Below are 17,206 nucleotides of genomic sequence, written 5' to 3'. Positions count from 1 at the left end.
ATCTTCAACACTTTCCTGGAATTCTAATTTTAAGCTCTGAGAAAAGAGCAAAGACTGTGTGTCAGATGTGCATCTAAATTATCTTTAGTTCCTTGGCAGCATTTAGCTCTGAGCTCTGGTCTTAGTAAACGCGTAGATGGTACCGAATTGGGTGACCAAAGAAGATCGGTTATTACAAGTTGAGAGCATCAGGCTGGGAGGGCAGAGGGATACATGCTTAATACCGACTTACTTGGAGCTTCTTACGCAAGGAGGGACTGTCCAAGGGAAGGAGTCTGTGGACAGTGGGAGGACAGAAACAAGAACGAGGGAAGACCCGCGTAGGGAGATCCTCAGTGGTGGGGAAGGCACAGGGCAGGGGCGGAATGAGCTGAAAGTGCATGATTGAGGCTGTTTGGGGCTCTTTTCCTAACACAGAACCCTGGGTCCTCTCCAACAGTAACATGCTACCAGACTGGGCAGCAAGGCTGGGCTACATTTTAAACTGGTAAGAGCATAGACCTGGTCTTATTTGTCCCGCCCCCCCCCCCGATATTATGCTTTCAAACACATAAGCAGCAACCACACAAGTGGAAAGAAAAGGAAAGAGCCCTCCCACCATACCTTCCACGCTCGATAAGTCAAGCTGCTTTCAGAATGTATGCATTTCTCTCCTCCTCTGCCTCACGTGCCATTTTACCAAGCTTCATTTTAATTCCTCATCTTGTATTAAGAGAAATGACTCGCATCCACTGGCAATAGAATCTAGGTATTTAGAGGTTCTTGCCACTGTGGTGCTTAAATTGAGATATGTCTTCAGGTCCATATTTGTAAATCCTGTTTCTGAGAAACGGTAATAAATCAAGCAGAAGATTGAAATTGAATTTTTGTTAAAGGACTTTAGGAGGAAAGCCATTATGCATCTGTCCATTTTAGTGGGCTAGAACAGACATTTCGGCCACGAGAAGCCAGCTCGCCATCTCCAGGATGGCAGAGGGGAGCACGGAGGAGCAGGGCCACCCCCTGGGATTTCGAAGATGAGCCCGTGTCTTTGGGAGGTGGGTTACCAGAGAGTCCCCAAAAGAATTGGCCGGATGGGAATAACAAATTAAAAGTTCTCTTAGCTAGAAATCTATGTTATTTTGAACAGATTTTACCAGCAGACAAAAGGCTAACATTTGCCTGCATTTGGATTACCGAAATGGGGTTATTTACATAATTTCTGTGTTGAACGTTCCTCTAGTGTTGCTTTTAGCAATGTAAATGGGCTTAAATGGCTTCCACAGTGATTTCAGCGTGATACCAGGAAGAATTTGTGTCCATGGGAAGGAGGCATCTAGAAGACCAGCTTCAGAGAGGCAGGGCTAGACTCCCTAGGGGAAGGGACAGGAGAAGCCCCCAGTGTAGGACTTCTAGGTTCTGTCGAATCAAATACACAGGTCTGGCCGTGAGAGGAGTCCAAGCTGATGGAGATCCTGTAGCTGAAGGTCAGTCAAGTCCATCTCTCCTCGGGGGATGGCCATATCCAGAATCTCAAGGTGCTGGTCACCAACCACAGGAACACATCAGTGTTTATTGAATTCTAGGCTCTTTGACTCCCCTCCCGCCACCTTTTTTTCAAGGGGCGAGATTTTTTTTTTCCTCTTACATTCCAAGTCTACGTGACAAAATAGAGAGAAAATTGTGTTTTCTTCTCTCCCGAGAGATGTCAGTGATGTCCCCTGTTACTTTAGGTATATGTGCCCGTGAGTTGGGGAGAAAGCTTACTGAAGACAGAATGGAGGCCTTACAAGGAAATTTTATTCCCTGCACCCGTTGCTGGCCGGCTGACCTGTCAACTCCCTTGAGATTCTCCCCTTGGAATCCAGATATTTATCGTTCTATTCTGGAACAAAGCCAACTCTAACTTGTGAAAAGCAGCATCTTGTAAGACACCGGAAAAAGACACTGAGTGACTGGGGTCTGAAGAGCTGCCTTGGTTGGCTTGCCCCTTGGCTGACAGACTGGGATGGACGGCATTGGACACCCATGGTTGCCCTGGGAACATGCACAGACTCTGGGGACGAGGGTGGGGTAGAGGAGAGAAAAAAAAAATCTTCCCTTCAACTCTTCTAGGTTCCTAGCTAGGGCCCCTGTAAGAAAAGACAGATTAGCAGGAGAAAAGCAAACAGGTATCTATTAACATGTACATCTCACGTATACCTGGGAGAAACTCAGGGATGGGAAGACTTCAAGAGGCGGCTTAGAACCTGGGCTTGAGGGGCACCTGGGTGACTCAGTTGGTTAAGTGTCCGACTTGAGCTCCGGTCATGATCTCATGGTTCGTGAGTTCGAGCCCCACGCCGGGCTCTGTGCTGACAGCTCAGAGCCTGGAGCCTGCTTCAGATTCCGTGTCTCTCTCTCTCTCTCTCTCTGCACCACCCCTGCTTGTGCTCTGTCTCTCTCTGTCTCTCAAAAATGAATACACGTTAAAAAAAAATTTTTTTTAGAGAACTTGGGCTTGAATACCATCTTCAGCTAAAACAAAGGAAGAGGGGACCAGTTATGGGAAGAGGACCGGGAATAGTACTGTAAACAAGGATAAGTCTTATTATGCAGAGTGAAGTCAGTGCTTTGTCTACGGATGGGTCTCTTATGATTTGGAGGCATCCTTCTCTTCCTGGTACAGAGGAGAAGGTACCCTTGCAAATGGAGATCTTTTATAAATACAGTTTTCCCTTACCAAAGGGGAACTTCTGCTCTGTTTTCAGAGCTTCTCTGTCTGCTGTTTCTCAAAATAATCAGCTCAAAATTATCTTTATGACAAAGAGGCATATTTCAGGGTGGCATATTCTGGTCTCCTACAGTGGCTGTGTTTGGGGCCTGAACAAGGAGAGACGGATAGAGACGCCAAGAGGCACATATCTGAGGAGGGCCCCGAAGGGCAGAACCCCCCCACACACACACACACTTCAGACACAGACTTGGACGTTTCGGGGAGACCGTTAGGCTGGAAAAACCAGCACAGCTCATCGGCATGCCTGTTCTGCCAGTGCATCCAGTGCTCAATCAGGAAGAAACCTTCTAGGAACTCAATCCGGCCCATTCTCTTCTTAGTTGGTGCCGGGAGCAGAGAGAGAATAGGGGATCAGAAATCTCGACTTGGAGTGATGGTAATAACGATGGCCCAGATGACGTGCATGGAGAACTTTCTTGGAGCCAAGCGCTGCTCTAAGCACTTGACAGTGAGATGTGCTAACATCTCATTTAAACACCACCACGATCCAGAGAGGTAAGGACTGTGATTGTCCTTCACTACACAGGGGAGGACATTGGGACAAGTTGCCCCAGGCCAGCTAACGACCAGTGGGGCCAGGGACGGAAGCATGCAGTCTGAAACCTGGGTCCAAGCCCAGAAGTTACCTCACTGATCTCCCTTTGAAGGGCTGGAAGGCTCTACGGTGTCCCTACATTTTTACCTCTATAACCTCAAGTAGGCCCTCATTACAGCTCTGTGGTACAGGCAGGTGGGTAGTACAACTCCCATCTTATAGGTGAGGACGCCTTAAGCCTGGGAGGAAAGAGGAAAAGGACTTGTTTAACATCGCACAGCTAGTCCTCGGAGGAGGTAGAACAAGAATATTGGCCTCTGGGGGCGCCTGGGTGGCTCAGTCGGTGAAGCGTCCGACTTCGGCTCAGGTCATGATCTCGCGGTTCATGGGTTCGAGCCCCGCGTCGGGCTCTGTGCTCACAGCTCCGAGCCTGGAGCCTGCTTCAGATTCTGCGTCTCCCTCTCTGTCTGCTCCTTGCCTACTCACACTCTGTCTCTCAGTAAACATTTAAAAAAAAGAACACCAGCCTCTGCTGCACAGTTCTTTTCCTGCACCTCATGGCCATCTCCATGGCAGCTCTACACAGGGAAGGACTGATTTGAGAGGCCTTGAACCCTAGAGCACTTGGATGATGGAAAGCAAGGAGAGGGAGTGAAATGACACTGGAAGCCAACTTCATTTCCTCCACACGGCCTCTACTAATACTGAAAAGACAAACAACCCAGTTACAAATTGGGCGAAGGGTCTGAATAGACATTTCTCCAGAGAAGAGACACAGATGGCCCATAAGCCCGTGAAAAGATGCCCAACATCATTAGCCATCCGGGAAATGCATATCACAACCACAACAAGAGGCTACTCCATGCCCACCAGAATGGCTATAATCAAAAAGATGGACAATGGCAAGGGTTGGGGAGAATGTGGAGAATTTACACTGCTGGTGGGAATGTCAAATGGTGCAGCCACGTTGGAAAAGATTAGCAGCCCCTGGAGAGATTAAACGTGGTGTTACCATACGACTCTGCAATCCCACTCCTCGGTGTATACCCAAGGGAGACGAAAATATGCCCATATCCACACCAAACCCTGCAAAGTCAGACGCTCAACTGACTGAGCCACCCCAGGTGCCCCCACTCAGCACTAGTTGAGATCTGAGATCTGGTAGAGTCAGTGTCACGCCCTATGCCAATACAAGGAAGTGCCATCCAAGAAATGTGTTCAGTAAGTGGCACGGTCGGGATGTCGACTAGTTCACAAGGAGAAAAAACCAGCTTCGGTGCGCGCCTAGAGGCTGCCCGTGATAGAGGGTGCACCCTAGGTGCACCCAAGGCAGCCTGGAGATCTGATTCAGAGATAAACCGGTGGTCTAGATAACATGCCTGAATTCATTAGTTGGGGGATTCTTGGTAGTCTCGAGATTATTCCCCAAGAAGGTCAACGCTGGGGTGGCCAGCGTAAGGAAGCCGGTGCCCTCCACTGGTGATGACCCTGACCCTGAACCCTGGGCCTGTGGTCTATGGTGTAGGGAATCACAGACTTAACACCAGGGCCAAAAGAGGCTCGGAAGTAGCCCCACCCCCTCGTTTATAGATGAGGAAACCGGGGGGTGAGGTGGGGTAGAGTGAGTGTGCCCAAATCCTGGGAGAAATGGAGCCCGCGGGCTTCCATTACCAGATACCTGCTCAGTATTTCTCAGCTTGTGCTAGAGAATGCCTCCCGGTGGTGTCCAGGCTGGACTGGGTCGGCTGGTGGTGACTACTGCAGGGTAGCTTTGCATTATGAGCCAGGGTGCCAAGGAACCGCAGTCCCAGAAGCACGAGGGTGGTTTTGGGTTTGTGGGCCGAAAAGTTGGGGAGACTCAGATCTTCCTGGTGTTGAGTCCTATAATAAAGACCCTTGGTCAATCTGATTGTCCTTTCTGTGCCTGTCATGTTGTATCTCTAGACCGTTTCTATTTTTTCCCTTCATTTCCTCCCTCCCTCCCCCCGTCTTATGCCCTCTGTCTAGACCCATCCTACGAATTCGCCCTCCGTCCCCACTGCCTTCATTAGTACGTTCACATTCGCCCATTGAACAAGAGTTTGTCAGGTGCTTACTGATGTGCCAGACCCAGCGCTGGGCACTGGGGACACAGGATGACAGGGGTCTGGTCCTCAACGAGCTAACAGCCCAGTAAGGAAAAGAGAGGGTAATACTCTCACACACCCACTGTGTGTGTGCGTGGCACACTCACAAAATCACAACTGCGGTAAGTTGTACTTGCACAAGTGTGTACAAGTACTACGTGAGTCTGCAGTAGGGGGCTCTGCCTTTATGGTGGGGGGGCTTCCCTGGGGAAGCAGTGGTTGAGCTAAAGGCTGAAGTTGGAGGAAGAGGTAACCAGGCAGAGAAGGAAAGAGTGTCCCGGGCAGGGGCTCAGCAAAGGCTCCGAGGCTGGAAGGACTGTGGCACATGAAAGAAGAGAAAGAAGGCTCGCTGTGGGGGAGCTGCACACGAGGGTGAGGCGGGCACGGGGGTCCTGCAAAGCCATGTTAGGATTCTGGACTTCATTCTCAGAGCAGTGGGAGCCCACGAAGCGTTCAGGGGAATGACGTGATCGGAACACGGCACTCTGGCTGCTGAGTGGAGGCCAGACGGACGGCGCCATGGGCACGTGGGTGCCGCGGTCCAGGTGGTGACAGCTTGGAGTGGTGGCGGAGGAGCCAGTGGTCTGGTGGTCGTGGTGGGTGTTTGGGGAAGTGGCTACAATCGAGCCACAGTTAAGAGGCGTTCATCTGCAGGACTTGGTGACGGACTGACCGGTGTCTGGGGAGGTGAGTGCTGAGCATGACACCCGGATTTCTTTCTGGATCCGGCAGCTTCCTGTTGAACCTTAATGACTAGGGGGTGGGGGAGACGGAGGCGCAGACCTTGTAACACCATCCAGGGCTTTTTCCAGAGACAGCTGCCCCCAGATGGCGCCTGGGGCATCTCGGGACAAGTAGCTTTCATGTTATCATGGCGCTCGCTGTTCACACTCTAGTGTCACGGTTGAAAATTCTCACTAGATTACTTTGGCTCCAAACCTACTCGTTCCTGAACAATACTTTCTGCTGCTTTGAGCAACAGCTGGCCTCTAAAAATGGTGGACTAGGACCTAGACCTCGAATACTTGAATTCTCATAGTGGTTTCCAAAGCCGGACGGACACAGGATAATCCACTGGGGTCTAAGGGGAATACATTAGCACCTCCATGGTGGTATAATTTTTAAATGTCTCTGTCCTTAAATGTATCGTGTGTAAAAGACATTAATACAATAGCATGGGCATATATTTTTAAATGGATAAAGTCAACATATTGGCCTTCAACTGTTCTTTTTCCAGTGGAGAACATATATCAAAAATGTTTAGAGGCCACTGCCTACCGTAGGTGATGTAAATGAAGCAGCCACATTGGCTTTAGCTCCTGGCTTCCGCCATGTTTCCTGGCCGCCTCCACGGCTGCTCACCTCCGCCAAGGCGGTGACTTCCGGCTCCTTGACTTTGCCCCCTTACCGTCCAAGCTCCTTGGTGATGGAGGCACCAGGGAGAGCATGGTCTGGGCAATACCTGGAACTTTAGGTCCCCAGCATTCCTGGAGCCATCACCCAGTGGTCTGTGCTCTGGCCAGGCACATCCTACCTTCTCTTTGCCTCCAGTCATAAAACCACAGTCTCAGAAAAAGATATGAAATGAGTTTAGGCCAGTGGTTCCCAAACCTGGACACATCACAATCACATGGGGGATTTTTTAAACCACCCAGTAGTCCCTCAGCTTCTCCTCAGAGAATGTGATTCATAGGTCTCGGGTGGGATCCAAGCGTTTGTTATTTTAAAGCATCCCTTGGGGATTCAGAGGCACAGCCAGGTTTGGGAACCAGCAATCTAGGCCAGCTTCTCGTCCTGCCCTTGAAGGGAAGACGGAGACTCTGGGAAGTACAGAGGGTATTCAGGGAGACCGCCAGACCGGCTGAGATCCAGGCATAATTCCGGAAATACCAACTTTTGCCTAGTCTGATGACATACTTTCCGTCATCTTTAAGACTCTAGCGAGTTAGTAAAATACTTGTTAGACAATATGAGTTGAATGAATGAAATTCACCAAAAGATGGAATTAAGCCAGCGCACCCTCGAAGACTCTCCCCCTGGAGTGATGGTGGAGAACTCAGAAATCAATGGCACCCTTTGACATCCGTCTCCCATAGTGTCCTCTTCCCCCAGGGTATCAAGTGTCCTAAGCAGAAAGGACGTGTCCCGCCTAAGACTCTTGTGATGCTTTTTTTCTTCCAGAGCCTTGGGCAGGCTTTCTGGCCCAGGGCACGATGCCACCACCCTACATCCAACTACACAAGCAAAAACCCTAGGAGTCATTCTTGATCCTTCTTTGTCTCCGCCATATCCAACCCGTTGCTCAAGATTTTGCCTGCTAAAAAGCCTCAAATCTGTCAACATATCTGCTTCTATCCCATTGCCCTAGCCAAAGCTACCAGCATTTCTCCCGGCAGTGACGTTAAGACCCTCCTGCCTCCTCTGCCTCCCCTCGCCTTCCTGCTAATCTGTTTCCCACGCTTCAGCCAGAGTTCACGTTTTCAAACTCATACCTTTCAGTGGCTTCTCATTTAGAACGAAGATCAGTTTCCTTCACGTGGCCTGCAGGCCCGGCTGGTGCAAACCCTGCCTGCCCACCCAGCTTCCTTTCATGCTATTCTCCTCTCTTCCACCCTTGCCCCGACGCAGCCGCGTGGCTGTTCTTTCAGTTCCTTGAATACTCCTTGAATATTCCGTTCACGCGAGTTGTTTGTGTAAGCCCACAGTTTAGTGACTTAAAAGAACAATTGATTTGCTCATGATTCTGGAGTCTGGCAGTCTAGGCTGGGGTCTGCTGGCTGATTCCTGTGCCCCTCATAGCATTGCTGGGCTCGTTCACGCGTGGGTGGTCAGTCAGTGGATGGACCGGAGGAGCCCCGTCCAGCTGAAGCTCCGGGCATGTGAGTGAGCCCAGGCTGGACCCCCTTCGCCCCCGTGGTCTTTCATTCCCAGCTTCTTCACAGCATGGTGGACTCAGAATCCCAAGAGGGGGACAGTAAAACTTGCAAACCCTCCCAAGGCCTGGCCTTGGAGAGTGCAAAAAAGCTTCTACCGCATTCTACTCACCACTGCAGGTCTGAAGACGAGCCCAGATCCAAGAGGAGGGAAAGTCGATCCAACTCGTTGATGGAAGGAGCAAAAAATCCACATTGCAAAGGAGCGTGGGAGAGATTGTTGCAGCCATCTTGAACCCAGACTTTCCCCCCCACGAGGCCGCTGCATCTGTGCTGGCTGCCCCCGGGCTTGGGCTCTTGTCCACTCACCCCACCTCTTTAGCCAGGTTAGCTCAGTCTAGCCTTTCTGATTTCACCTTACCTGCCCCACGTCAGGGTTGCTTTCTCTAAGCCTAAGGGCCTGTCCCTTTGTTGGATGCTGGTTTTTCCAGCACTGTGTTGCTTTCCTTCATTGAAATTGGCTCTGCTTCTGAGAAGGCACATCTGCCTGTGATTATTTAATTAATGTGTTTCCCTTTTAAGATCATCAACTTCGTGAGAGCAAGGACTTGTCCCTCGACACTCTCCTTGACGTTCCCATGCTGGAAAGTAGGCTCTGAGTGGAATTTTCTGGATGAATAACTATGAATTAATTAATATGTGTTATTGGGGTCAGCACGTCTCCTGATGGCCACCACTTCCCAGGCAGAGGGTCACCAAGAGCCTCGCTGTGGCTTCTATCCCACCAGGACTTGTGCCCGAGCTTGGACTGTGCTATCTTCCTGGCCCATTCCAGCCCATCTGGAGGGCCTACCTCCTCCTCTGGGGAGGACCTCCGGGCCTGGAGTGCTATTCCAGGATGGTCGTTTCCTCTCTTCTTCCTCCCTGGCATCACAGATGTGCCAGTCAGTCCTTCATCCCCACCTACTTATTCATCTCCCCTGGTATAATGTCCCCCAGTCTCCATAGAACCTCGCCATTTGGGCCGACAAACGGTAACGGAAGGAAGGATAACTTCCTCGGGAGCAGCTGTACTTGAGACACGTGTAGCTGGTGCTTATGTCTCGCGGAAGGATGAATCGATCACTCCGTTTATGGAGCTACCTTTTTGCTTTCATAGCTCTCAGGTAGAGTAGGAAACTGCGTGAGTATCAGTCCCCTGGGTCAGCCCTCAGCAGCTGCCTTAGTTAACCTGTCGCTTTGTTTCTAAGGTATTCAGTCTACCCTCGTGAATGGCTTCGCTTCTACACTACATCTACACTCGGTCATTTGACCACGGACAGACTTCACGTCACCCTGTCAACCCTTAGGGCCAGCTCATGAGCTCTGCTGTGACCGCTCCTGCCAACTTGGAGAAGAGCCTCCCAAGACTTGAGAATCACTTGAGCCACTGGCTCCTCCCGTTCCCCTTGCGTTGCACTGGACATGGCTTTGTGCGGCAGGAGGCTGACCTTGGCACCCCTAACAATGACACCCCTGACCCTGAGGGTATCGTTGGTGCCACTTCGGGTCCACTGAGTTTCCTCAGGCCATGGATGCACACCCTGTCCCCCTCACTCACCCCACCCACAGAGGCACTGGCCAGACATCTTGAGTGAGGTGCAAGCTGTGGCTGAGGAAATTCTGGAGGATCCATGAGCGCAGGCCCGCTGCCCCTGGATTGGTGGGGTCAGAGCTGCAGGTGCCCACCGAGTAAGGGCTGGCCTGTTGGTGTGGCCCGGGGTTAGGTTGTGGTTCTGGGTCCCCCACTTACTGGCTATGGATTGTAAACAACTTAATCAACCTCTTGGACCCTCAGTTTCCTCATCTGTGAGGATTTCATGAGGTACTTGGTGTTGGTGCCTGGTTGTAAGGATTTGGCTGGTCCTACGTTTTGGAGCAGGCCTAGCGAAGATACTCACCTCTGTGAGTGGAGGGTCTGTGGAAGTGGAGGATGAAGGATAAAGCAGAGAGGAGGCTAGGGCTGCTCCTCAAGGCCCAAAGGACTGCGCTCAGTTTGCCTCCCACACCTACTGGGTGTTTGTGTGTCTTTCTTCTTCTTTTTCTTTTCTGTTTTTTCCTTCCTCTCCCTCCTCCTCCTCCTCCTCCTCCTTCTTCTTCTTCTTCTTCTTCTTCTTCTTCTTCTTCTTCTTCTTCTTCCTCTTCTCTTCCTTCCTTCCTTCCTTCCTTCCTTCCTTCCTTCCTTCCTCTCTTTATTTCTTCCCTAACTTTAAATTACCTCCTCTGCCCGGTATCTCCAGAGTAGTTTGCAGCCTGTGTGTTTCAGTGCTGTCATTTTCTGTCTCATACAAGATATGCTATTGCTAGTTGCTCGTGCTTACGACCCTAAATCCAGTCCGAGTCACTAGAGGTGACAGACTGAGGTGTAGACCAAGGCCAGGCTGGCACAGGATGGTAACAGGAATGTGTTCCAGGCAGAAGAGGTCTGTGATGATGTTACAGGCATCCGGGCCAGTGCTGACACTGGTCATTCACTCCAGGTTTGCTGGGCCCAGGAGAGGGCTGTCTGTACCATCAAGATGCTAAACAGTCCGAGAACCCTTTGCCTCTCCCCAGACCATACAGGAAAACCTAAGTGGCTCTGAGTTGGTGTCCATGAGTATGCCAACTGGTATCCACATGGCAGAGTCCAGAAGAGGAAGCCACGGTCCCAGCTACACACGACAGATGTGCTGTGTGGCCTGCCTCCCAGCTGGCACACCATATCCCACTCTTGTTTAAGAGGCTTGGGGTCTGACCTGGACCCTCTGCTCTGTCAGCCCACTCCTAGCAAGGGACATCTGAAACAACTTTCCCTAGGGACAACCTGAAACAATCGGAACAATCCCGATCTTGGTCTATCCTGACCTTGGTCTGGACCGCTTACAGAAGACTGGCACCAAGTTGGTCTGCCTGTGGGTTCTGTTCCCGCCTGGAACCTCCGTTCTTGTTACGGGGTTTCTGGCTTTTGCTGAGGCCCCTCATACACCTGCACACGTTATCCCTACTCCGGAAGTGGTTTTCACACAGCTCTGCTTTGGATTGCATTATTTCTCCTTAGCTTCCCAAACTGGAATCTACCCCTTGAATCTTCTTTTCCCATCTCTCGGGGAATTACTTCTCTATCTATCTGTTTATTTTTGTCACCGCTTTGTTGAGATCTTCACATACCATTATGATTCACTCATTTAAAGTGCACAACTCCGAGGCGCCTGGGTGGCTCCTTCGATTGAGCACCCAGCTCTTGGTTTCAGCTCAAGTCATGATCTCACAGTTCGTGAGATCCAACCCCGTGTTGGGCTCTGCACTAACAGCGTGGAACCTGCTTGGGATTCTCTCTCTCCCTCTCTCTCTCTCTCTGCCCTTTCTCTGCTCATGCTCTCTCTCTCTCCCAAAATAAATGAACAAACATGAAAAAAATTTTAAAATTAAGTGCACGACTCAATGGTTTTTAGTATATTCAAGGAGTTGTTCAGTGATCACCTCAATTGATACTAGCACATTTTTTTTATCACCGTAAAAGGAAACCCCATCCCCACTCTACCTTCCTCCAACCCCACCCCTAGTCCTAGGCAACCCTTAATTTTCTTTCTGTCTGTATGGATTTTCTTATACTGAACATTTCACATAAATGCAATCATAGAGTACGCTGTCCTTTATGACTGGCCTCTTTCCCTTAGCATAATGTTTTCAAGGTTCATCCATAGGGTAGCACTTACTTGTTTTTGTCGCTCAATAATATTCCATTGTATGGATATATCATCTTTTGTTAATCCTTTTATCAGTTGGTGAATATTTGCCTAGTCGTAGGTTATGAAAATTTGCCCTTATGTTTACTTCTAAGAGTTCTACAGTTTTAGCTCTTACATTTATGTCTTGGATCCATTTCAAGTTTGCATATGTTGTGATGTGGTGGTCCAGATTCATTCTTTGGCATGTTGTCCCAGCACAACTTATTGAAAAGACTATTTCCCCCCGTTGGACTGTCTTGGCACCCTTGTTGAAAGTCAGTCAGTTGTAGAGGTGAGGGTTTATTTCTAGACTCTCAGTTCTATCCTGTCGTCTATCCTTATTCCTCCACCGCACTGTCTTGATTATAGTAGCTTTGTGGTAAGTTGAAATCAGAGGTGGAAGTCCTCCAGCTTTGCTCTTTTCAAGGTTTTTTGGAGTCTCTTGTATGTCTACATGTATTTTAGGATTAGTTTGCTAATTTCTGCAAAGAAGCCATCTGGGGTTTGGATGAGGATTGTGTTGTCTTTAAATCAATTTGGAAAGTGTTGCCGCCTTAACAACATGGGGCCTTCCAATCCATGAACATGGGATGTCTTTCCATTCATTCCCTGAATCTTGAAACTGCGCAATGCCACATACCTGTGCCGCTCTGTATCTTTGCCTATTGCCCACCCCAGAAATTCAGCTACCTGGTTTTACCTGGTAAGGTCTCTTGCCCCCATTCCCTACAGGCATTGGCTATATTTGCCTCCTTGACATGGCTTCCTTCCACTGTCAGCAGCTGCCATGACGACGCAAGGGGAACCTAATGGTCAGGTCCCCAAATCAAGCTCCTCTGGACCACTCACTGTCTACCAAACAAACCCTTAGCTTACAGTCTCCTCCTTGAAGGTGAGGATTCATGGTTATGGGCAGAATTTTCCATCTGTATCATTTCCCTATGGTGCAGCCAGAGTTGGGAAATAGAAACAGAAGACCACACACGCATGGATCTTGCCACCAAATTCAATCAATGAAGGTCCAGGGATGGTGTACAAACCTGCAGGAGGGTCCCAGTATCCTCAAGAAGGGGGTCTGGGAAAGTAAAGGTAGAGGGGCTTGAAGTATCCCAGGTTGGGGTGAGCATATACATTGTCTGTGCTGACTGGGTCAGCTCACCAGCACACTCTCCCCACCAGTACGTTTATTTCCACAAAGTAGTCCTTCCTGACAATCAGGAGTGCTTTGCTTTGCCTGCCTGGGACTGGGAGAAGTTGGACAGTTCAGCTTTTCCATACCAGCAGGGCCTTTTGGGCCTGGATGCCTGCCATGCCCATGCAGAGAATGGCAGGTGTCACTTCCTTGGGCTTTTGTATCCGTCAAAGGCAACTACCATATCAGCCTTCCACCTGCATGTTCCAATTCCAGCAATAACAAGGGATGCCCGCCCATGATACCATTGGGGCAGATGCTTCCAGAAGGCTGGGCATCTGTGCTCTTAGGACTCCATCACAGAGCATATTAACGATGCGTAAGTAGCCTGTTGTGCCCTTGGTGCTGATATGAATAAATATGGTTTGCTTTTCAGTTTGAATTTTCTGTTCTAGGTCTGCAAGGCCCGACTTCAGCCAGGTGGGAAAGAAAACCTCCATGGGTGCCAACTGTGCACTACGAAGAGCTTAAGAAAATCCATGTGTCACCAGGAGCCACCTAACTAAGGCTCTGGGCCTTAGTTACCCAGAGCTCTATTTTAATATCCTAAACTATTTTATCTATAAAAGTCTCCCAAGCCTTCTTTTACACCTGTTTTAGTTAGGTTAGTCTACATTGCAGTAACAGACCAACCTCAAAATACATTAAAATGTACTTCTCACCCATGCTGCGTCCCCTGACCGTTGCCTTTGGGCCTTGGGGAGGGGCAGTGGCCTCTAGGGATTTCCCTGTCAGGCTGATCAAGTCCTCCCTCCTCCAGGTATGGCTCTGTGGGGGCAGCATGGAGGTCCTGCCTTGCTCACGGGTGGCCCACATTGAGCGGAAGAAGAAACCCTACAACAGCAACATCGGTTTCTACACCAAGAGGAATGCTCTCCGGGTTGCTGAGGTCTGGATGGATGATTACAAGTCTCACGTGTACATAGCGTGGAATCTGCCACTGGAGGTAGGGCCCCAGCAGCCCTTCCCCATCACCCTGGACCAGTGATCCTGTCAGGTCAATGATGGTGTCTCCTCAGAAAGATGCTTACACTTGCAAAATTGTAAGAGCATTTTGAAGGGGTTCACAGATCTCCAGGTGTTGGAAACCCTGCTTTACGTGGGGCCTGGCACAATGGAACTCTCGAAATCCAGTTACAAAGAGTAGAAGGGTCTTATTGAATTAATCCCAGCCATACTGTAGTCATCCGGATGCCCTGCTCCTGACCGTCCATGGTGTTCTGGAAGCTTCTTAACCAATGACTCCATGATTTGCCCTCACTTTGTGCCCTCCCACGGAGCTCCACCTGCCCCATGACATACACCCCTACCAGTTTACGTGGCTCTTCAAGTCTCCTCCATATTCTTTCCAGAATACAGCCTAAGAAAACTCCCGTGTTGCCAAAGCCTGACAGGAGTTTTGTGTGATGGCTGTGCCTTGATTTGGTTGCAATCCCTGCTCTGCCGCTTACCAGCTATGCAGTCTTGAACAAATCCACTTACTGCCTCCGTCCCTGAGGCTCCTTGCCTAGAAAATCCTTCCGAAGGTGACTGGGGGAACTGAATCTAAAGTACTCGCTTAAGTAATAAGTACTAAAGTACCCCCATCTAAGTACTAGAGTACTCAGTTTAAGTACAGAGTACCAAAATCATCAATCTAGGTGCATGTAATGCACTTAGATCCACAGCACAGCGGGGTGACCCGCCAAAGTTGGGTTTATCTCTTCAGTCAGAGTACCTGTAGGTGTCTCAGCCATGTCCTGAGAGAGTCGCCTAGAATTGTTCCCTCTGAGGACCGGCAGATTTCAGGTTTCAGGAGGCGGCAGCCCAGAGCAGCAGACTACGTGCAGGATTTCTAGATAAAGAGGGTAAAAGTGAAGAATTTGTATCATGTTGTTACAGTTATTGAGATAATGTTCCCAAGCATTGAAGCCCTTTTGGCCATAATAGCACTTTGTAGCTGTTAAACCAGAAGTGATTTGACATGTGGTTATTTATATAAAGATAGGTACCCCTTGCTGAGCCCTGGCTATGTCCCTGGCACTCAGGAAGTATGATCAAAGGAGTCCCCTTAAACCTACTCCCTAAGCAGTATCTCATTTAGCGCCCCCGTAACGACCTCATGACAGAAGAACTTTCTGCCTCAGTTTCCTTGCCTATAAAGCAGGGATTGTTGACATTCATCTCCTGGGGCTCTTGTGAAGATAAAAACAAGGCTTAGAGTATAGCAACTGTGAAGGGCTCAATACATGCTAGCTTGATATGGACCTATTATGACGTCCATTTTACAGGTGAGTAGACTGAAACTCTGGGAGGTGACGTGTGACTTGCGTAAGGTCCTACGTGTAGCACATGGCAGGGCAGGGCTGTGAACTCACATCCTTCCTCGACTCTCCCCACAGCCCTGTGAAATCAGTGCAATCAGTATTATTATTCCCGTTTGTGAATTTACAGTGGCAGTGTGACTTAGGGTCATAAGCGCTCAAGGCGGCTGGCCGTCTTCCGATGCACATTTAGGGGGGTTTTCCTTTAACACCACCATTTGGCTGTTGAAAGGAGAAATCTTAACGAAACAATATGAACTCCCCCTGGCCCCCGAGCTGCCGCCTGGCTGGCCGCCATTGTGGAGACAGCGTCCTGTCCCTCCTGGTTCGCGGCCATCTTGCGGCGGAGCCTGTGGAGTCCTATTTCAGCTAGTTTATTTTCCCTTGTCAGCATGTAATGAACCCATTACAGGTTCATTTCTGTAAAAGCAGAGTGAATTATTCATTAGAACATCATTACAAGCTTTGCAATGGAAAATTATTTTCACTTCGGTGTATAATGAACTTCACAAAGGGCCAGCAAAGGGGGGAATCACACGTGTATTAGAGAAGAAAGACAGGAGGTGGTTATAGGCATTTATTTTCCTGTCTTAATCAAATAATTCCCCTAATAACTGGCTCTGAGAGTCACTGAGGAAACGAGGGAAGATGCTGGGAACATAGGTTGTCAACATCAGTGCGTCCTAGGATCCCTTTTGTGTGGTGATGATAAGGACGGCTCCTTTGGGGGGCCGCGTGCTGCACTCAGGGGACCGTAGTCTAGCCTGGGGCTCTGGGATCAAATGAGTCCCCTTAAACCTACTTCCCAAGCAAGGATGCAGGACATCAGGTTTCTCTCTGATGGCTTTCTTCAAAAGCCACCCGCCTTCTTCTCCGGCCGGAGCTCCCCAGTCACTAATGCCCCTTGCTTCTCTCTACTTTCAGAATCCAGGAATTGACATCGGTGATGTCTCCGAAAGAAGAGCCTTGAGGAAAAGTTTAAAGTGTAAGAATTTCCAGTGGTACCTGGACCACGTTTACCCAGAAATGAGAAGATACAATAACACCATTGCATATGGGGAGGTAATTAAGACCACACTTGCCCTCAGCTTGGATGGCTGTGGATGGCTGGGGATTGCTCTGATGGGGGAAAATAGAGGACAGATCCATTCATTCATTCATTCGTTCGTTCATTGAGTGTTTTTCGGAGGTACAGACCTGGCAGCAAGGCTCTCACCAGCTGGTGGGGGGACACATGTAATAAATGTTACAATGGGGGGACCAGAGGCTCTGGTAACCTGTTCTGTCTGGGGTGTAGAGTGCATGATCAGTTCTATTTGGGACATTTTGACTTTGAGGTCCCCCGGGACCCGTAAGAGGGACGTTGAGCAGGAAGTTGGAGATAAAGACAGGCAGTGACTGGAGCTGTCCACTGCTCAGTGCTGGCGGCCAGAACCCCTTGCCCCCAACAAAAGGACAGACGCTCTTAGATCTTCTATGATGAGATAATGTCAACTCTCTAAACATTGAAACAGATAGACTTTTCTCTTATTACAAAGGCCATTAGTATGCATTTCAGAAAAATTTGAAAATACGAATAAGGGGCAGCGAACACGTACAAGATGCACCAGGCACTATTCTAAGTGCTTTTCACCTGTGAACTCATTTTACCCTCCCTTTATGAGTATTATGTC

At 49.4% G+C, this 17,206-nt stretch overlaps 1 protein-coding gene across 1 annotated transcript in view; it reads left to right on the top strand.

Moving 5' to 3' along the window:
• LOC115504042 (polypeptide N-acetylgalactosaminyltransferase 17) overlaps nt 1-17,206 on the top strand; it is a 114,369-nt gene that overhangs the window by 61,498 nt on the left and 35,665 nt on the right. The window contains exons 2-3 of the mRNA XM_030300689.1: nt 13,991-14,176; nt 16,458-16,595. Of these exons, the coding sequence (XP_030156549.1) occupies nt 13,991-14,176; nt 16,458-16,595 (324 nt within the window). The remainder of the gene's footprint in view (nt 1-13,990; nt 14,177-16,457; nt 16,596-17,206) is intronic.

The sequence above is a fragment of the Lynx canadensis genome, chromosome E3 (assembly GCF_007474595.2).
Source record: "Lynx canadensis isolate LIC74 chromosome E3, mLynCan4.pri.v2, whole genome shotgun sequence".
In the NCBI taxonomy this organism is placed as follows: domain Eukaryota; kingdom Metazoa; phylum Chordata; class Mammalia; order Carnivora; family Felidae; genus Lynx; species Lynx canadensis.
Note: the sequence above shows the minus strand (reverse complement) of the source record. Positions and strands in the feature narration are given on the sequence as shown.